Genomic DNA, 21,876 nt, shown 5'->3' with positions numbered 1-21,876 from the left:
ATTGCTGCTAATTCCAATGCACCTAAAATTCAGAAGAACTGATAGACTTTAGGGCCTAGCTATACATAAATACTAAAGCTTACGGAAGGCATACCTTAGTGTGCTTCCTAGTAGGCCATGCACCCCACCCCTATCCCTAAGACAATTTTGGAAAATTAGACCATTGGGGTTGAATCTGAGGGTGATTTCAGCAGTTTACTGTATACAGTACTTATTTTACCGCTGTATAAGAGTGACTGTTCTATTCTCCCTGCTGTATTAGAGTGACTGTTCTGTTGAATGTAAAAGAAACCGCACATGCTACAATTCAGTAATCATGGAATATTTAGTTGTTAAAACAAATACTACATTTGACCGGTTATAGCTGAGGCTACTACAACTTTCAGGAAAGAAAACCCTGCGGCTACTTTGGGCTTTTGTGGCAGCAGCTCATGGTGTCTATATGGATTCACAAGTGACTGGCCTTGTTCAATCATCCTTCAATGGTATCACTCATTTAAACTTCTCTCAAAAATGTTATTTCCTGGCTTAAACAACTCCTTTGCCTGGTTTCTGCTCCAAACATGTCTTAACAACACTTGTACCAGCATATTCAGATACAAGATGTGGCTCTTATCCGAGGGAAACTCTTAGGACAATAACTCTAGGCTGTAGAGTGGCCACTATCTGGGGGCAGCTATTGTAAGAGCCGCGGCTATTAACCAGTCAAATATGATGAAGGTACAGTGGACCCTTGGTTATCTGAAACCCGATGTGTCTCAGACATTGGTAAAAGTGTTCAGATAAATTAATTGTTTGTAAAACTGAAGTCTATACATTTACACCCAGAGCTCTGTTGAAATACTCTAATAAACATACATTTGTACTCAAAACACTCTAATAAAGTAGTCGTTACCAATTTTGGATAAACGAGGATACGGACGAATGAGGGTTGGATAACTGAGGGTCTATTGTACTTAACTATTATACAAGAATAAATAACACAGCTCAAATAACCAGTAGTGGGTTGGACAATTTACATTTGGAATAAGTTATGTAACATGTGGCGTGGTCCAAACTCTGATCAGAGAATAGAGGAAGTTCTTTGAGACATTAGCACCCATCTAGCAATGTGGATACTACTTAGTGATAGTTCAAATGGTGTGGTCAACTTGTTCAATCAACAGTTGTTTCTTTGTTTCTAGTCTAGTGGCAGGGCATATTTATCATGTGTAAACAAGAGTATTAAAAACACACACCACGTGTTTTTAAGTTTCTTCCTATAGTCAGGTATAAACTATATAAAGACACATTCAGATGTATATATGGATTAAGCAGGCCAATAGCTAGTTAGGCTTCTCAAGGTTATATTAGTAATTTTGCATACAGTAGTGTTACATAATGCATAACACTATTCTTTGAAATGTTGTATTGATGTCCATATGAAAATGGGCATGTGTATGTGTGTTGCATGGCTGAATATGACTTGCCCAACCAGTGCCCAGACATGGAAAAGTCTGGCTATGCCATTGCACAACGGTGTTGAAATGAAAAACAGATGTCAATTTTTTTTTAGAATCAGATGTCAACAAATTCTTTAGAGTGGATTGTATTCTCATAGAACATTCATCAATTTAGAGTCTAACTTATGAGTACCTGAAAAAGAAACACCAACAGTTTGGCCTAGAAATTTAGCATGGTTAACGTTACAGATGTTAATAGTGTTTCTATTTAGTCTGCCCCTCTGCATAGAGAGAGGGTCTGGTCACTCATGAGTCTGGTCTAACTCATGAGTCTTGAAGCAGACGATCTATGTCCTGCTCGAACTTTTTTCAATCTTGCAAGGGCTTCAGCCATCGTTGTAATTAACTTAATGTCTAATAATGTTACTCTTATACATCAACTGTCGGTAGAAGTGTCTTAAACGATGTATTCTAATTAATGTCCACCAACTGAATCCGATCAACCTGTAAGGGGTCAGCAGAGAATTACGTGATCATTTAACGCAATACACTAGCCTGGTCGGGTACCGTTTATAACCCGGTACCAAGGTGTCCGCGTTTGTGGTTAGAAATAAATTTCGAGATAAATTTAGCTCAAATTTCTGCTGCTGACTGTCTTGCTGTTTTTCACTAGCTCGTAGTCGACTCGAAGGACCATGTGAGGGATTCGTTGGTTCTCGTATACCTCTAAGACTACTTCACTCGTTACAACAACTAGCACGAGGCAACGTCACGTGCGATCTCTCTTAATACTCTGAATAATGCACAGCAATTACATCACACAGCCGAAGTTGGTACCGAGATGCGCCTTTATATCCCCTTCTGTGTGCCACATTTCAAGGCAATGGGATATTGCGTTCGCGTTTTATAGCAGTTTTTGTAAGTGTGCGACAAGAGGAAGAAAAATAAGAAGAAACTAAGCCACTATTCGAAGTCGCATATCTCGGGAACGCGTGAAGCGATTTCGCTCAAATTTGGAATGTGGAGTGCTGAAGTTGGAGGGCATGTCCACAGTAAAAATTGTCTTGTTTCATCAAGGAAGCACAGAGCTACGGAGGTGCGAAATTGCGTTTTCTTTCTTTCTGTCAATATACTCACGGGTGTTACGCGCCGGCTTCTTGGGCCGCACGACACACTATCGTGCGTCTTGATTATTATTACTGAGCAGTCATCCCTGCTGGTGTGCTCAGATTTGCCCAAATACATGCAACACAATTACAATAATGATTATGTCCGGTTCTAAAAATGTCAGCATCTGTAACTTCAATAAGATCTACTGGTAAAGAGTTCCAATCATTAATTGTTTTTGAAAAATAACTATTTTGGTGTGCTGTGGTAGATACATGTGGTAAGATGTAGTGCAGTGGATGGTACTGTCTCGTGGATCGTGATGTTGGTAGGTAGTATGGAGGAATTGTAAGTGATATCAGTTGGTAAAAAAACTTTGTGTAATGTTTGTAGTTGAGATAATTTGCGGCGAGTCTGGAGAGTTGGCCATGATAGCTGATTTAACATTGAAGTGACAGAACTAAGTCTTATTAACAATCATTTTACTCAAGATCAATCAAAGAATAGAATGAACTGCCTGTATTTATTATAGAGATGACAAACTATGATGAGTTTACAACCAACTTGATATCACACTTTACAAACAATCAACACCACATTAGTTAGTATATAATTGTACCTAATACTGGGATTCCCTTTTTTTTCCTGGGCACACCAGCTGTGCTGACTGCCCAGTAATCATAAATAAATAAGTCTACCATAATCATTCATTACCCAACGTGCTGCTCTTCGTTGTACTTTTTCTAGCTCTGCAATATCTCCAGTTTGGTGAGGATCCCAGACGTCAGATGCATATTCTAGTTGTGGCCTGACCATTGTTAGATAAGCAGATTCTTTTAACTTGTTTTGAGCATTTGTTTAAATTGCGTTTCGGAAAATTAAGTGTTTTAGATGCTTTAGTAACAATACTAGAAATGTGTGGTGACCAAGATAGTGATGTATTAAGGATTACTCCCAAGTAAGTATATTGATCAGATAGATTTAAGATGTGATTATTGAGGGTATAGACATGATTGAATGGTGTCAAGGATCTTGTACAACGTATGACAGTACATTTACTTACCATCTTCCATCATTGAGAGCAACAATATTGACTCTTTTTCAGCGGAACTGCAAACATTGTATGGAACTCAATAACTGTAATCTTTGTAACTACGTAGCTAAATTCATTTTATGATTGCTTTTTTTCCTGAGCGTATCAGCTGTGCTGTCTGCTCAGTAACAATAATAATAAATAATAATAATTTACTAACATTGAATCTAAGTTGCCAGGTGTTTGCCCCTTCTGATAACCTATTCTTCTAGCTGATGTCTCTACAGGGTGACTTGTTTGTAGCTGATCTCTTTACAGGTTACTTGTTTCTAGCTGATCTCTTGAATTCTCTTCAGGGTGACTGCTCTATTAGGATGACTGCTCTATTAGAGTATCTCGATCTCACACTATCTACACCAAGTTGGATTTCGTGTTATAACTCCGTGGCTTTATGCCTGATTCTTCTACACCATTGAAGAGCCTTTCTAAGATGATTACTCCATCTATACAGCGATTTTTAAAGCATTACCCAAAGCGATTTATCTGGTAGGCGTGGCAAGCAGTCGTTTTTATTAGCTAATCTCGATTGCGTAATTGTTACACACTGTTGGTTGTTTCGTTGTATCTTCCTGGTTATTAGCTCGATTTCTTTCAAACCACAAAAGGTTTGAGGTTCAATAGTTAACCTATTCATCCACCGATTTTCAGCTTCTTCCCATACGCGGTTTACCCTGTAGGCGTGACAACATATTGGTGTTATTTTTCGTGAATAATCGCTCATAACTCTTTGCCTGTTTATCGTATTCTAGCCAAAGTTGGTACCGAGATGAGCCTTTATACCCTCCTTCTGTGTGCCAAATTTCAAGGTGATCAGATATGGCGTTCGCGTTTTATGGCAGTTTTTGTAAGTGTGCGACAAGATAGGGTTCCCAATGAAAAAATCGACTTTCACCAAATAACTTATTTACCGGTGCAGAGTGTTTATCTTACTGCCCTGATACTTGAACCACTATAAAACCGGAGGCGCGATTGTTTTAGTTTAAGAAATAGCCACCGTAATTTTTTGCATGTCGCGGTATTTTCGTCAAAAACGTGGTATCGTTAACACAGTTACTTCCGCAGGACAGGATCGATTGTTCTCATTAGCTAAATGTTATCTAGGGTTGCTGTGCTCAACAAACATGCATAGTGGTGGGTAAAGGTCTAGCTGTATACGCTGCACAGGGTTGCTTTATTTGGTAAAATTCCGAATGATTTATGTTTGGGCTCTGAGGAGAGAGAAGCCAGCTCTTCCTCACAGCATGGTGATGCAATTGGATGTTCACTCGGTCCGTACTGCAAGTTTGAAAACAATCTGAGATCGTATGCATGCTATCTGGCTGGTGGCGGTGAAAAATATCACGTCGCTAAAAATACGAAATTCCAAGTTTGGGTTGCTGCGCCATCTGAGAAGTGAATAGCCAGATCTTCCTCACAGCATGGTGATAAAGGTGGATGTTCATTTAGTCTGTATTACAAGTTTGAAATGAATCTGAGATTGTTTGTTATCTGGCCGGTGGCAATGAAATTTACGCCAATAATAGCACAATGAATATGTGGGTATAGCCGTTTCATCGCCACCAGCCAGATAGCAAATAACTTCGGATTAATTTTTAACTTTATTTATTTATTGATTAGCAAAACCCATCAAGGGTATAACGCTAATGTACAAAAAAAAGAAAAAAAAAAGGGTCATGTAAGTGATTAACTAGATAAATAATCCTTAAAAAATCTAGATTACAATATTATTACTTAAATTCTCAATATTCAACTTGCAATACGGACTGAGTTAACATCTAATTGCATCACCATGCTGTGAGGAAGAGCTGGCTTTTCACTTCTCAGATAGCACAGCAGCCCAAACTTGGAATTTCGTGATTTTAGCGACGTGATATTTTTCACCGCCACCAGCCAGATAGCATACGATCTCAGATTGTTTTCAAACTTGCAGAACGTCCCGAGTGAACATCCAATTGCATCACCATGCTGTGAGGAAGAGCTGGCTTCTCCCTTCTCAGATGGCAGGGCAGCCCAAACATAAATTCTTCAGAATTTTACCAAATAAAGCAACCCTGTGCAGCGTATACAGCTAGACCTTTACCCACCACTATGCACGTTTGTTGAGCACAGCAACCCTAGATAACATTTAGCTAATGAGAACATTCGATCCTGTCCTGTGGAAGTAGCTGTGTTTACGATGCCACGTTATTGACGTAAATACTGTGACATACAAAAAATTACGGTGGCTATTTCTCAAACTAAAACAATCGCGCCTCCGGTTTTATAGTGGTTCAAGTATCAGGGCAGTAAGATAAACACCCTGCACTGGTAAAGAAATTATTTGGTGAAATTTTTTCATGGGAACCCTAGACAAGATGCCTTTTTCAGGGTGCCTTCCGTGATGCTCTCTGCTTACGCTATGGGTGGCTCCCATCTGGCTTGCCAACCCAGTGTGTTTGTGGTCAAGGATTCTCTGTGGACCACTCCATGAACTGCCCTACAGGTGGCTACCCCACCCTTCGGCACAACGAACTTAGGGATTTTACTGCTGCCATCCTGTCAGAAGTCTGTACTGATGTGTGTGTTGAGCCCCCTTTACAGTCTCTCTCTGGTGAAACACTCACATACGCTACTGCAAATCGTGAGGATGGAGCACGATTGGATGTTTCAGCTGTTGGGTTCTGGGGTGGTCACCACCAACGGGCTTTCTTTGATGTTAAGGTGTTTAATCCAACTGCTTCGTCATACCGTGCTACACCAGTGGCTTCATTGTATTGGAGATTTGAAAAGGAAAAACGTAGGAAATATGAGCAGAGGATTAGGAAGGTTGAGATGGGCTCATTTACCCCATTAGTCTTTTCAACGTTTGGTGGAATCAGTGGATGTACCAGCATCTTTTACAAACGTCTAGCCTACTTACTGTCCCTGAAGAGAGAAGTTCCCTACAGCGGCGTGATGTCTTGGCTACGTTGTCGCATCAGCTTCTCGTTGCTCCGCTCAGCGATTGCGTGCCTTAGGGGGCGCGCTCCCACAGTGGTTGTCCCATCAGCCATAGGGCACTTGACCTTGTACTATCAGAGGGTCGGGTGCCTTCCCCCTAATTATTTAAATTGCTCCCTTTAATCTCAGTCCAATTTTTTGTCTAGCACTTCAACATCTACACTGTTAAAATGAAGAGTAACCACAACTCTCAAGGAGTTCCCAGTGTAGGGAGGATTTAACACCCCTGGAGAGTAACCATTACTCTAAAGGAGTAACTGGGAGGTTAGGGTTAGGGTTAGGGTTAGGGTTAGAGTTAGGGTTTTGGTTGTCATCTATCCTGTCAACTTCTGCTTGGCTTTCTCCTTGTTTGGCCTTTTTAATCACTTCTGTATTCTCTTCAGTTCCTGGGGATAGCTGTCTCTTTGGTCTGTTATTTTCCTCTGCTGAGTCACTCATTTTAATCAACAAATCAACAAAATCATCAATAATCAACAAAATCAACAACAAAACAATAATAATCAACAAAATACAAAAACCGGTTTCGGCTAAGAGCCTTCGTCAGTTTGTAATTGTGTGGATGTGTTAATTACTTATATATGCATGGTTACAAGGATCAATTGTGGGTTTAAGTTAAGTTGAGTCATGTGTATGTCATAATGTCTAAAAGTTGTAGTTGTGGGTTAGAGTATTTTATAATTTACTGATGATATTCATTCCAAAGGGTATTTTTGTTTTCATTGACTTTATCCATTCCATTTCTTTCTGTTTTCTAGTGTTTCTGTCGTCGTATTTGTCAATGATAGTCAGTTTGTAAATACTAAAGTCTTTATTGTGTAAAATAGGGTGGCGATACAATGGTAAGTCAGTACTAGATTTAAATTTATTTCTATGATGACGCATTCTGATTCGGACAGTTGTTCCAGTTTCACCAATATATTGTTTCTGACATATTTGGCATTCCAGTAGGTAGATAACATTCTTTGAGTCACAAGAGTAGATAGGGTTAGGGTTAGGGTTAAGGTTAGGGTTTGGGGGAACAACAGTGTTCCCTGCACCATCAATCCCTTCCTCAGCACTATGGTTCCCTGTCTGTTCAGTGTTGTGCTGTACATTTACATTGTTAGTACCTGTGTTTAGAACATTGTTATTTTCTTCTTGCTGTTGTTGTTCATTTGTAGGTCCAGTAAGGTCAATAGGATTAGGGGGCAGTTTCCTTCCAGAGGTGGCTCTACTCGGAGGTTGACTACTGGTGCTTTGATTGCCAGAGTTTCTCGTTTCTCGTGGAGAGTTTCTCGTGGCAGGAGAGGGTTGAGTCGAAGGGTACACAGATTTGTACGTCCTTGATTTGCCGTTCCTCAGGGTGCTTCCATCGCGGTTGGTGCGACTCATGACTTTACTGTTAGACAGATTTACTTTAATGATTATATACACAAAGAATGATAATGTACGCGTACAATTACAAGCCTAAATACATACAACCTAATGTAATACAAGTACAAAATACCATACAGACGACATAACAAACAAAAGAGGACTCTTACAACAACAAAATAAGTTACAAAATGTTCGTGACTGTCCTTGTAATAGGAGAGCTTGCTGGCGTGACCGCGGTTTCGGTTCAGGGCCTTCTTCAGACGAAACAAACTCACTCCAAGTTGCAATCGTAAGAGAGTGAAAGGGCTGTCAATTAACAGAGTTTATATAGATTGACGTCATCAAAGATGAGGGGGAACACGGAGGTGAAATTCCAGTATACGTATGTCGGAAGTGGCTCACGTAATAACATTAAAGCCAAAAGGTATCTTCGTTTTGAATTGCTGGATGAACCACATTTCTTTAGCTTTTCTAGCGGGAGTATCGACAATTCTATCCAGGATAGATAACTTGTAGGTTTGAGCAAAGGTTTGCTTGTGCTCTTGAAGATGGTTATACAAGGGTCTATTGGTAGCTTGATTGGACATATTCCTGTGTCTTCTCATTCTGGCACGTAGTGTGGTAGAGGTCTCTCCTACGTATTGTTTGTAACAATGTACACATTCCAGTAGATAGACTACACCTACAGAGTCACATGCATAGATGTTAGTGATGTCAAAAGATACTTGTGTTTGATAACTGATAACTCGAGCACTGCCCTTTAGTTGACTGCAGCAGGCACAATCCTCTCTCCTGCAAGCTATATTCTTAGCTGGAAATTGTTTACTGGTGATAGTAGGTGAAGGGTGAATTGTTAAGTCGGTAGGTACCTCAATGTCCAATTTATTATTGGGTAATCTTTGCTTGATGTTCTTGTGATTGGTGAAAGTGTGTTGAACTGGTTTCTGATATAAGTGTTTTTTAGTCTCTGAATTAGCAGTTAACATTGGCCAGTGGTCTTTACAGGCCCTTACAAACTTTTTGTTAATGTCAAACTTACTCACAATGATGATTGGGTTGTCCCGTGTCTGTGATGTGGTATCACTCTTCTTCAGATGATTATTTCTTTCAGAAAATGGTATATCAGGTAAGTCCAATGTGGCATAGCCTCTGACTGAGAACTGTTTTTTAATATGGTTCATGGTAGTTTCATAGTCTGACTGTTTAGTGCAATTACGAAGGATTCTTACATTTTCCCCTCGGTAGATACCTTTAAAGGTGAATTTAGGATGGTAGGAAGATGTCTGTAGATAAGAAAAAGTGTTAGTGGTTTTAAAATGGGGTTTGACATAAAGTTGATGGTTCTCCTTGACAATATTGATGTCCAGGTAAGTGACTTCAGTAGTGGAAGATTCAAATGTGAACTTAATAGTTGGGTGACAATTATTTAGGTGGTCCATAAATTTTATCAATTCCTCCTCCGTGTCTTTCCAAATTATAAGTAAATCATCGATGTATCTACGGTAGTAGACTGGTCTGGTGTTTCTGTTGAAAATAAATTTATCCTCAAAATTAGACATAAATAGATTGGCATAGTTAGGGGCCATGGCTGTGCCCATTGCAATCCCTCGAACCTGCAGAAAGAAAAGGTCACCAAAAGTAAAACAATTATTATATAATATAAAACTCAACATTTCTTTTAATATAAGTATAGATGGAGATGTGGGGTCCTTGTAGTTTTCCAATTCAGTTAGAATAATGTTAATGGATTCCTCTATTGGTATGCTGGGATATAATGACTTAACGTCGGCTGTGACTAGTAATGAGTTATTTGGAATACGTAATTGCTCCACTTCAGTAATGACTTGTATGGAGTTTTTGAGTATGTGAGTTTTAGTGGCGACAATGGGTTTCAGTAACTGGTTTATGAACTGAGATAGCAGGCAAGTGGGACTGTGAATGTTAGAAACTATTGGCCTGACAGCCAAGGGAGTCTTATGTAATTTTTTCAAAAAGTAAATAAAAGGAGTTATGGGTTTATCATCCTGAGTGAGAAAACTATAAACTTCATGATTGATTAGACCACGACTAAAGCAGTGGTTAACAAATGTCTTGATTTTGACATGTAACTCTGATGTGAGGTCTTTATCAATACGGTGATAAATGTCCTGGTCTGATAAATGTTTGAGACCGTCTCTTGTGTAGCATTCCATGGTTTCGACAACAACAGTGTCGCCCTTATCACTCTTGGAAATTCTGATGTCCTTACGATTACACAGTTTCTTAAGTATATTTCTATCTCTTCTATTGATGTTGTCCTTGCCTGATTGTGTAGTACCAATGTTGCAAGAGACTCTGACTTCATTTACAAATTGGTCGATGGCATTACTGACTGGGGTTGTTACTTTGGACACATCACTGACTGTTTTCATTAGTCCACCCTTTGGAATGTCGTATCTGTATGGTACACAACGTTTAGTTAAGTTGGCTTTCAAGGAACTGGTGTCTAGTTCTAAATGCTTGGGAGTGTATGTACTGTAGGGTATATATTTAAAACCTTTTTGTAACACCCTCATCTCCGGTAGGGAAATGGAGGCTGGGGGAATGACTGATATGTTGATTGCGGTTGTAGACTTTGTAGTAACCAGTTTAAAGTATTTACGAGCCCTCCAAGCTGATTTTCTTGTACTGGTGGGTTTGTGTTTCCCCAATACTGGTTTGGGTAGTTATTAGGAGGTGCAATGTTATTATGTGATGGAGGTTGTTCAAGATGAGGTCTTCTAATATTGTTGTCATCCCTGTTAAAGTTTCGGTTATTTCTATACGAAGGCAATTGTTGTCTGTTGAATGGCTCTTGTGGTCTGTAGCCTGGGGGATCCTGTTCTGGCCTCCTGGGTCTGAATTGATGAGGATGGTTATAGGGTGGATTGTTTCCTTGTCTAGGTGCCTGGTAAGTTCTTCTGTTGTATTGTCTGCGTGATTGTACATTTGGGGGGGAAGTCCCTTGTTTCTTCTTCTCTCTTCTCTGGTCCAATTTGGCATTTAGTGAATTGACCTTAGTTTCCATTTCTTTATATGTAGCTGTGATTATGGTCTCATCTGGAGCACAGGCTAGTGTGCTTTTTGTTTGGTCGATTCTTGTCTCTAATTCTGCACAAGTTTGAATGTAGTGTGCTTTAAGTTCTTCCATCACGCTTATTTGACACCTTTCTATTATCCTCTGTACATTATTGTTAAGTTGTTCACTTTGATTAACTGCATTGACCTTCAAATTGATTTTTAAACCTTTGGGGACTGTGCCTTCGCTGAGAGATTCTTCTAAAAATTTAAGATGATGTATACATTTGCTCAGCTTAGTGACATTCTTCTTGTACTCTGTAAGATTACTATCTACCTCATCGGGACTTAGGGACTGTGCCTGGTTGGGGATGGCGTCTGTAGTGTTAGGGTTAAGGTTAGGGTTTGGGGGAACAACAGTGTTCCCTGCACCATCAATCCCTTCTTCAGCACTATGGTTCCCTGTCTGTTCAGTGTTGTGCTGTACATTTACATTGTTAGTACCTGTGTTTAGAACATTGTTATTTTCTTCTTGCTGTTGTTGTTCATTTGTAGGTCCAGTAAGGTCAATAGGATTAGGGGGCAGTTTCCTTCCAGAGGTGGCTCTACTCGGAGGTTGACTACTGGTGCTTTGATTGCCAGAGTTTCTCGTTTCTCGTGGAGAGTTTCTCGTGGCAGGAGAGGGTTGAGTCGAAGGGTACACAGATTTGTACGTCCTTGATTTGCCGTTCCTCAGGGTGCTTCCATCGCGGTTGGTGCGACTCATGACTTTACTGTTAGACAGATTTACTTTAATGATTATATACACAAAGAATGATAATGTACGCGTACAATTACAAGCCTAAATACATACAACCTAATGTAAGGGTTAGGGTTAGGGTTAGGGTTAGGTTAGGGTTAGGGTTAGGGTTAGGGTCCCAACCCGGGACCATTCTGACCAGTTATAGTCGTTCTGTCCATATTGTCCATATGGAGGACCAATTTGTCCATTTGTTGGACCGATTTGTCCACAACTTTCTTTTATGTTCTGTTAACAATAAAATTGACTTTTATACTTGTATACTGGTAATGTTTTATTGAATAATTTTTTGATATAAAATTATAGTTGTTATTTATGAATTTTGGAGCATAGTAAATTTAAAAGTTCTATGGCTTTTGTGATTATAGTGCAATCGTGTTACTTCATACATTAATTACAAAAAGGTAAATTTCATATTTCTGATTGTATATTGAGATGTCTTTGATGTGGATATTACCATAATTCTATACATATTAATTGTTACACAGGTGAACATGGCAAAACCACAATTATCTCATGATCGATGATTTTTATACTTACAGTATTTAGTTTTTGTATCTATACTTGAAGTATTACTGTTGTAAACACTGAGCAAGAGCAATTGTGTGTAATTGTGATATGCATTAATTTTATGTACAATATAATGTATTTAGTATGATTGCTGGGATTAAAAATTGTATTAATTCTGCCTGAGTTTGATAGCAATCCCACACACATATCAACACACATGCTAGCTTTTCAAGCAAAGAAAACTTGTGACCGTATTTTGGAAACCATACATTTTGTTATAATATTATACATTGGTCAAATTCCTTTTTATGGCTAAAATGAAGCACTGACTGGTTACCTACCTTGTTTTAAAATTTCATCCCAATACATTGAAGCATTCCAAGGATATAGTAGCTGATTTATTGTCTGATACATAACAAACTAACTATATACTATCAGTTTATAGTACTGCATAGTAATCAAGTGTGTCAAATGCAATGGCGTAGCCAGGAAAAATATTTTACCGAGGCAAAGTTTATACAATGATCTGATTGAAAGGGTCTGCTTCTGACTCAACTGACTCACAAACACTTTCAAGTATGGTACAGTGTTTACAGGTTGACTCTCTGGTTGGATGGAAGAAACTGTTTTAGAAGACTCTGGGCATTTTTCTACATGTCAGGTAGCTAATGCTCCATCTTAGTCAATGCTGCAGTATACCATGCTTCAGTTATTAGACTAGTTCAATTGTATATACTCAACACAAAAATTGACTTACTCCAAAGATATTTTGAGTGGTCAAGCCATCCATTAACTGAAACAGAGGTCATAGTCATGATGCACACTATACTATATTATTGATCTGATGTGATATTAATGCTAAAGATTATCTCTTTCATATAATGCTCAACTGCATGTGCTAAGCATATCAAGCTAGGGAGTCTGGGAGCATGTTTCTTCAAGGTAAACTTTGAAAATATATATGATTCGAAATGGCATGTGGAGGCAATTTTTTGTTTGTAACTGATAATGCATAATATGCATGATCAATTAGCTCAATACAATGCCATGCAATTGACTCATTGGAACTTTTGAAAAGTGATTTAGAGACAATATAAATGTAAATGATTTAGCCCAATTAGTGCCGGTAATGAGAACAGTGTCATGAATGCTCTATTAGAGTATAATTATTACGATGACTGCTCTATTAGAGTATCTTGATCGTTCTCATACAAATTCAAGTAGCTGAAAAGTGGTCCAGCCAATGCCAGACCATGTCACTGGGCTCCAGCATAGATTTTATAATGTGTGGTGCAGTAATGCTGTCTAGTAACATTTGAGTAGAAAATTCAGGCTACTAATTAAAACTCAGGCCTGCTCAGCCTGAGTTGTTGAGTACCAAGGCAGCTGCCTCGGTTACCTCAATGGTAGCTACATCACTGAAATGGTGACAAATCACTTTGTTGACAAAGATTTCCATTCCTACCATCTAAAATGGATAAAAGAGATCACTGAGAGTTTATCCAATTTATAAGTTAATTGTTGTCCTACACAATGTGAAACCACTACATGGTCTGATATAATTGATTATAACTCCTAGAAAAAAGAAGCTATGGGTGTGAAAAGCAAGAAGGCTCAATAGTTGTTTTATCAGAATGTGCAAAAAAATTAATTTTAAACATTCTCTGAAATTTTCAATTACGTTTTCCAAATTTTGCATGTGCTCAAATGTATGGTTTTCCAAAATATGGTCACAATAATTATTATGGAAAAACAGTTTTGAAAATGTGATAAAGCATGTAGTGGTTTGCGTGATTGGGTCACTTTTGCACTACTAGTACAAGGGTATAATAATATATAGACCATGCATACTGCTGTGAGGTCAGTCCCATTGCAGTGGTGGATACGGGAATTGCAATAGCTTCAGCTGAAACCCCTCTAAAAATAGCACCCGCCCCTAATTTGTTTACAATTTGTGTGGGTGACAAAATCACCAATAGTTACTTTTTCTACTGGCCAAACTTCATACTTTGCCTTTGAAATCACCATTACAGCAGGTATAGTTACCTTTGTTTTGATCTTTGACTTAAAGCTAGGCTGAAGTTGCAATTTCAGAGTTGAACTCCCCAAGTCTGGAACTGCATCCGCCCCTGACAGTTATTGAAAACTTGAAATCCCCTCTGAGAATTTCTAGATCTGCCACTGTATTGACTTTAAACATTTCAGAAAACCCTAGATAGTGTACATGAATTTAGCAGACCCATAGTAACACATCAGCTAATATATAGGCCCAGCTAATACACATCAGCCAATAAACTCACAGTAACATACCAACTAATAAACTCATAGTAACACATCAGCTAGTAAACCTGTAATGAGCACATCAGCTAATAGACCCATAGTATATGCAGGTAGACCCACAGTAATGTAGCTGCCTGTAGACCCACAGTACAATGCATGCCACTACACACGCATGGATTGCAATATTGTATTTTTGAGACATATACTTCCAGTTACTCAAATGCATGGAAGGTGCTATTGTTCTGATACTGCATAATAGTGGTGGCCCTACCTATCTAATGAATTACTGTTGTTAAATTAAATGATGAGTACTCAGCAATGATGTGTAACTCAGCAATGGTGTTCTCTAGCTAGCAATCTATCATCTTTGTTTATTCTTCACAGACAATTGTGGCTGCAATTACTATACACATACACCACTTCCTTACACTACATAGAAGAACATAACAGAGAGATATATATTTGATTCAGTATAATGTATAAAAGCAAAAATCTAAAATTAAAGGTGTCATGCAGTTGTGAAATTCCTTAACCTACACCAATGACTTAACAAATGCACCTGAAAATAAATGAAACGTGATACAACAAATTCAAGTTACATGGTTCAAAAATCTTTCAGTGTATTAATAGGAACATCAATGCATGCTTATATTTAGGATACTTAAATGCTTCACAAAAATAATGCTGTCATGGTCACTGTGTGGCATGTATGCTAATTGCTACCACAAGTTTAAACCTTTAATTGACAGGAATGCTTGCTTATCAGTGATATAATTGATAATCATCCAGCATAGTCACTTTGAAATGGAGTGATATGAGATGGTATTTCCAGTGACTTATTGAATATAAAATAAGCTTGGTATAACATGTATTATACTAACAAGCTCACAAAAGGCTTCAGTTAATGTGTTATATAAACATACTGAAACCATATATGCAATGGTATAGTGTGGGTATTATAATAGATATAAGCTATTTTGGTTGATGTGGTAAATAAACTGAAACCATGTATATATGCAATACTAAGTACAGCATGGGATAAAATTATACTATAGTATGAGATGATTATAATATACTGCAGGGTATTAGATTAAGCTTATTTGTATTCAATATGCCACTGGAAATGCCATCTTATATTCCTCTTTTTTTACAGTGTGGTGTGTTCTGATTGGCTGAAACATAGCAACTAATTTAATTTGTGTTGAATCGAGCCAAATTTTATGGACATATAATTTTATGCAGTAATGCATAAATTATTTTATCTGTTAATGTTATTGCTAGGTAATTCATTGATTATGTTATCTGATGATTACCTACCACAAAAGGTCACTGCAACATTAAATTCTAATTGAAATACTCCAACCCACGAAATGGACAAAATGGTCCCAAATACCTTTTATTAGCAATAATATATTGCCAGATAAACAATCAACGATCTCTAAAATGTTACTGATGAGTACTTACCACAAAAGGTCACTGCAACATTAAATTCTAATTAAAACACACCAACCCATGAAATGGACAAAATGGTCCCAAATACCCTTTATTAGCAATATCTCTCCAGTAAACATTTAATGATCACTAAATTTTACTTGATGTACAGTGGGACCTCCATTATCCGAACACCTGTGTGCCGGCTGAATCACAAAAGTGTTCCGATAAGTGAATTTGTTCGGATAAATGAAGCCCATTGATGTATATACAGAGAGCTCTGTTGAACTACTCTAATAGAACATACACCTGTTAACAAATACTACTTTTTGGATAATCGAGGGTTCAGATAATCAAAGTTCGGATAATCAAGATCCTACTGTATGTAGCTATGCATGCATGTAATTTTAAGGAACAGGACATGTACAATGTATAACAAACTTTATCTCATACATTTTGTAGAACTCCTTCTAGTTGCTACTATCTCATATCATAAATTTAGGGGTCACCAACCATCATCCTATTATTTTGCCCCTTTGAATTATTCAAAGATCCCTAGATGTTGATACATATACACCATCAACATCATGTAGTGCTTCACTTAGTAGTGGGAGAAAGTATGTATAAAATCATATTTCCACTCTAACATCAGCACCCACATATATAGCCAGCTAATATTTTTGCTACAGTTTTCAGTGGTTGATTCAGGCTAGAAAGGTACAAAAGCAAACAGTTGTAAACTTACAATGGTAGCTACAAGTAGACCTGAGTCAAAAAATATGCTCAAAATTTTGCCCAGAAAGCTTTCAATTTCCCAAATGTTATCTATTATGCTCTGTGGTGTTTCCAATATGTTTGTATTATGTACTGTAGTGTTTCCAATATGTTTGTATTATGTACTGTAGTGTTTCCAATATGTTTGTATTATGTACTGTAGTGTTTCCAATATGCTTGTATTATGCTCTGTAGTGTTTCCAATATGTTTGTATTATGTACTGTAGTGTTTCCAATATGCTTGTATTATGTACTGTAGTGTTTCCAATATGCTTGTATTATGTACTGTAGTGTTTCCAATATGCTTGTATTATGTACTGTAGTGTTTCCAATATGCTTGTATTATGTACTGTAGTGTTTCCAATATGCTTGTATTATGTACTGTAGTGTTTCCAATATGCTTGTATTATGCTCTGTGGTGTTTCCAATATGCTTGTATTATGCTCTGTGGTGTTTCCAATATGTTTGTATTATGTACTGTAGTGTTTCCAATATGCTTGTATTATGTACTGTAGTGTTTCCAATATGTTTGTATTATGTACTGTAGTGTTTCCAATATGCTTGTATTATGCTCTGTAGTGTTTCCAATATGCTTGTATTATGTACTGTAGTGTTTCCAATATGCTTGTATTATGTACTGTAGTGTTTCCAATATGCTTGTATTATGTACTGTAGTGTTTCCAATATGCTTGTATTATGCTCTGTAGTGTTTCCAATATGCTTGTATTATGTACTGTAGTGTTTCCAATATGTTTGTATTATGTACTGTAGTGTTTCCAATATGCTTGTATTATGTACTGTAGTGTTTCCAATATGCTTGTATTATGCTCTGTGGTGTTTCCACAATATGCTTGTATTATGCTCTGTGGTGTTTCCAATATGCTTGTATTATGTACTGTGGTGTTTCCAATACACTTGTATTATGCTCTGTAGTGTTTCCACAATATGCTTGTATTATGCTCTGTGGTGTTTCCAATATGCTTGTATTATGTACTGTAGTGTTTCCAATACACTTGTATTATGCTCTGTAGTGTTTCCAATATGCTTGTATTATGCTCTGTGATGTTTCCAATATACTTGTATTATGCTCTGTAGTGTTTCCAATATGCTTGTATTATGCTCTGTGGTGTTTCCAATATGCTTGTATTATGCTCTGTGGTGTTTCCAATATACTTGTATTATGCTCTGTAGTGTTTCCAATATGCTTGTATTATGCTCTGTAGTGTTTCCAATATGCTTGCATTATGCTCTGTAGTGTTTCCAATATGCTTGTATTATGTACTGTAGTGTTTCCAATATGCTTGTATTATGCTCTGTAGTGTTTCCAATACACTTGTATTATGCTCTGTAGTGTTTCCACAATATGCTTGTATTATGTACTGTAGTGTTTCCAATATGCTTGTATTATGCTCTGTAGTGTTTCCAATATGCTTGTATTATGTACTGTAGTGTTTCCAATATGCTTGTATTATGTACTGTAGTGTTTCCAATATGCTTGTATTATGTACTGTAGTGTTTCCAATATGCTTGTATTATGTTCTGTAGTGTTTCCAATATGCTTGTATTATGTACTGTAGTGTTTCCGATATGCTTGTATTATGTACTGTAGTGTTTCCAATATGCTTGTATTATGCTCTGTAGTGTTTCCAATATGCTTGTATTATGTACTGTAGTGTTTCCGATATGCTTGTATTATGTACTGTAGTGTTTCCGATATGCTTGTATTATTTACTGTAGTGTTTCCTATATGCTTGTATTATTTACTGTAGTGTTTCCAATATGCTTGTATTATGCTCTTAGGTTAACTAAAATAATTTATGCAATGATCATGATTAGTGAATGCTCTATTAGACTGCTCTATTGAGGTTTGCATTTTCCCCTGACTGCCCTAATAAGTATCATTTTCAAGGAATTAAGCTCCATAGTTTGAAATAACTATCGATATATATATAATATAAACTGGAATATACCACTCTAGCCTATATATAGTATTTTTATTATGCTGGCATATTTGATGCAGGCCTAGGTACAAGATATACAGGAATCAGGCTTCATTGCAATAATATCCATTTGTTTTATTTACATTTTATTTACATACAATTGCATGGTTCTCAAATATTTATCTTACCACAAACAGAAAACAAACAGACTATATTCTGCATCAAAAGTTACTATTATATTAAAGAATAGATGATCTCTGTACATTTTTATATACATATCAATTGGATGATTGTTGTAATACAGCTGCACGAGGGCTTCAAACAATATTCTACATCACCTATTAACTAACAATAATTTCATCACCTGACTTTCGCCCCCATGACCTTCATGAAAAACTACACCGTATCCTACAAAGATATACTGTACCATTTTTAAACCATAGAATAAACTATAAATTGCATTGCAGAATGTTAATTGAATTTTTTTTAAATGTTACAGTATTTCAGTGGGGATTGGTACAGACAACACAGGTACAGACAACACAGGTACAGACAACACATTTGAATGATCTTTAATATTGTTAGCTCTACAAAACAGACACTACAGCTTATTATATGTCTCGTTATATTTTACACTGACCTAGAACATGCATGACAATTAAGGACTAGCTACAGTGAGTGTCATATTCTATGTAATTTTGCATCTACAGTACATAGTCAACCCTATGCAAAACTACATCTACACACTTCTGATACATAGAAATTATTTTATAGGGGTAGCCTTACTTCAAAGTATTTGCAGGTGCCAGTGTGTGAAATAGCTTTTCAGATATGTGCTGACGTACAGTCAGGCCATTGTGAAAGTTGAGTGGACATCAAGAGATTTGACTGGACTTTTTAACTTCAACCATTCACTGACATTACAGTATTTTAAAGGGTAACTACTGATCACATAAAGGAATTGATTCTATAGGGTTTGTAAGAAATGAGTCATAAAGACTTTTATATACTTGCTTTTATATTCAAACTTTTCTTATGCTGCCATGTCTTAGAAAATATCGTGGGTCTATCCTTAATACAGTGTATGAACATAAGAGATGCACTGATAGCTGACAGCTTGTTCATTCTAGCTGAAAGTATAAACTAGTTGTACAGGTGATCATGAGCACCACAAGTAAAAGTACTATACTGGCAATCAGGTAATAAATACATTTTACTATTGCAGTACAGGTGACTGAGACAAGTAGGCTGGCACAGCATAGTAAACTGTTAACCTCAGTGTACATCTTGGGCATGCCTTTGTGGTCACCACAGACCAAATCAAATAACTGATTACATGTCAATACCATCATGTCTGGCCTCCCTCCTAGCCCAATATAAACTCTGCTCCACATTGAAAGGAAACTATTTCCGGATAAATTCAATAATGGCCTGACACCTGGTGTAATTGACCAGAAATTGTCCAGTGTCTGGACTTTATTTTGCACACTGAGGTACTGTAAGTCTGAAACATTACAGTAATAATATTCGTAATCAGACATTTGTCCTTAGCTTCAAATAACTAACTTATTAAATTGTTTTTCTTCTCTGTAATCTTGTTCCTTGTGGCTACAGTAGGCTACAATGCATGTGTAGACATGAAATCATTTCAATTTTAAAAGTTACATTGATCATAAATATCAAAATTCATTTAACACACATGGACATATAATATATGCAAATAACATCTGCAGCATATATATTGTAGCTGTTCATATTGCAGTATCCGTTGTAAGCTGCACAAGGTCGTCTTTGCCATAATTGTGCAAGAGTATACTCTCTGTTAAATGATTGTTGGGAAACAGCAGTAGCTTTATCCACTACACTACACTACACTACACTACACTACACTACACTACACTACACTACACTACACTACACTACACTACACTACACTACACACTACACTACAATACACACACGCAAGCATAAAATGCAAAGCCTTTGACTATTGCTAGCATGAAGTGGTGACTAACAGTGAAAAAATCAAGCCCATGTCTGATAGAATCAGGAAATTAGTTAGTCCACCGGTAGTGAAATATGAAATTTTAAAATTCCAAATAATTTGCGTTTTTGGCTGCACTGAAGAAGACACTTTTATCTTTGAAGGAATATACTGCATAAGCCATATATTAATTGAGTGTTATGGACTGGACTACTGGACATGATATAGACACAAGCTATGCAACCTAGGACAATCTATCGTAGCTACTGTAAATTCCTTCCTAATATATAAGATAGCTTGCTAGTGTTATATAGTATTACTCTGCACCTTTAATAACCTTGCACTAATTTTGTGTACTGAATGGGTATTGCTTACACACACATTCTTTGCAGCATACCGATAAGGAGTATTATATGTACTGAGGATCATAATGAATAATAGTGAAATTGCTAGAAATCAGTTTTGCATACTCCACTCCTCACAGTCTTCATTTAGTACAGGCTGCAAGTTTTCTCAACACCCTTACCAAGCAAGTAAGACATAAAAGACCAGGAAACATGCATGATAGCAAGAGTTAATAATAGTGGAGGTAGAGTCTCGATCACATGAAATTGATCATGAAAGGGACCAGACATGTAAAATGTTCACACTGGCACAACACGCTGACAGAACAAAGAATGCGATGATTGAAACATATAAAGAATACTACAAAATACAGAGTTTTGCAGAGAGCTTATCCCTTTCAATTTCATGCAATCATGTTTTACAGGCCTATGCAGTATTAGACACTCTCCCTCCACTATTGTTAACTCTTGATGACAGTTTTAAATTTAAATTTTTCATATAATTATAAACTGCTATTCTGCATGTTCATAACTGACTTTGAAAGTACACTAAGTTTTGCTGTAACCCATGAAGATCATCTTACTTTAATTTGTTAGAAATACATGGTAGGAAAAGCAAGCCACTTCATAATTAGGCTGCAAGTACGTATTTTGTTAGCATCCTCAGGCAGTTTCAAGCTGCAAGGAAATTTCAATGTTCATTGGTTGGGTCACAAAAAGGGCTAGAGTTATGCACTTTTTGGCTATTAACTATGAGAACCAAGCCAGTACAAGTATTGAACTCAAAAGTGGCTAAAGACT

General features: G+C 37.1%; 2 protein-coding genes across 2 annotated transcripts; both read right to left on the bottom strand.

Annotated features, from left to right (window-relative positions):
• Nucleotides 1–8,375: 8,375 nt before the first annotated feature.
• Nucleotides 8,376–11,869, bottom strand: LOC136258389 (uncharacterized). The gene is made up of 2 exons (XM_066051697.1): nucleotides 11,518–11,869; nucleotides 8,376–9,590 (listed from the first exon to the last, which is right to left on the bottom strand). The coding sequence occupies exon 2, from the start codon at nucleotides 9,573–9,575 to the stop codon at nucleotides 8,376–8,378; it is 1,200 nt and encodes a 399-aa protein (XP_065907769.1). The 5' UTR covers nucleotides 9,576–9,590; nucleotides 11,518–11,869.
• On the bottom strand, nucleotides 9,997–11,779 carry LOC136258388 (probable serine/threonine-protein kinase DDB_G0282963). Its single transcript, XM_066051696.1, has 3 exons — nucleotides 10,671–11,779; nucleotides 10,043–10,413; nucleotides 9,997–10,001 (listed from the first exon to the last, which is right to left on the bottom strand). The coding sequence occupies exons 1-3, from the start codon at nucleotides 11,777–11,779 to the stop codon at nucleotides 9,997–9,999; spliced, it is 1,485 nt and encodes a 494-aa protein (XP_065907768.1).
• Nucleotides 11,870–21,876: the final 10,007 nt, after the last annotated feature.

The sequence above is a fragment of the Dysidea avara genome, chromosome 6, assembly GCF_963678975.1.
Source record: "Dysidea avara chromosome 6, odDysAvar1.4, whole genome shotgun sequence".
NCBI lineage: Eukaryota > Metazoa > Porifera > Demospongiae > Dictyoceratida > Dysideidae > Dysidea > Dysidea avara.
Note: the sequence above shows the minus strand (reverse complement) of the source record. Positions and strands in the feature narration are given on the sequence as shown.

Excerpts from the sequence above, each read along its gene's own strand:
- LOC136258389 (XM_066051697.1), bottom strand. The coding sequence starts at position 9,575 with ATGGGCACAGCCATGGCCCCTAACTATGCCAATCTATTTATGTCTAAT.
- LOC136258388 (XM_066051696.1), bottom strand. The coding sequence starts at position 11,779 with ATGAGTCGCACCAACCGCGATGGAAGCACCCTGAGGAACGGCAAATCA. Across the intron at positions 10,414-10,670 it reads CCTAATAACTACCCAAACCA|ATACGACATTCCAAAGGGTG; the intron begins GTATTGGGGAAA and ends TGTACCATACAG.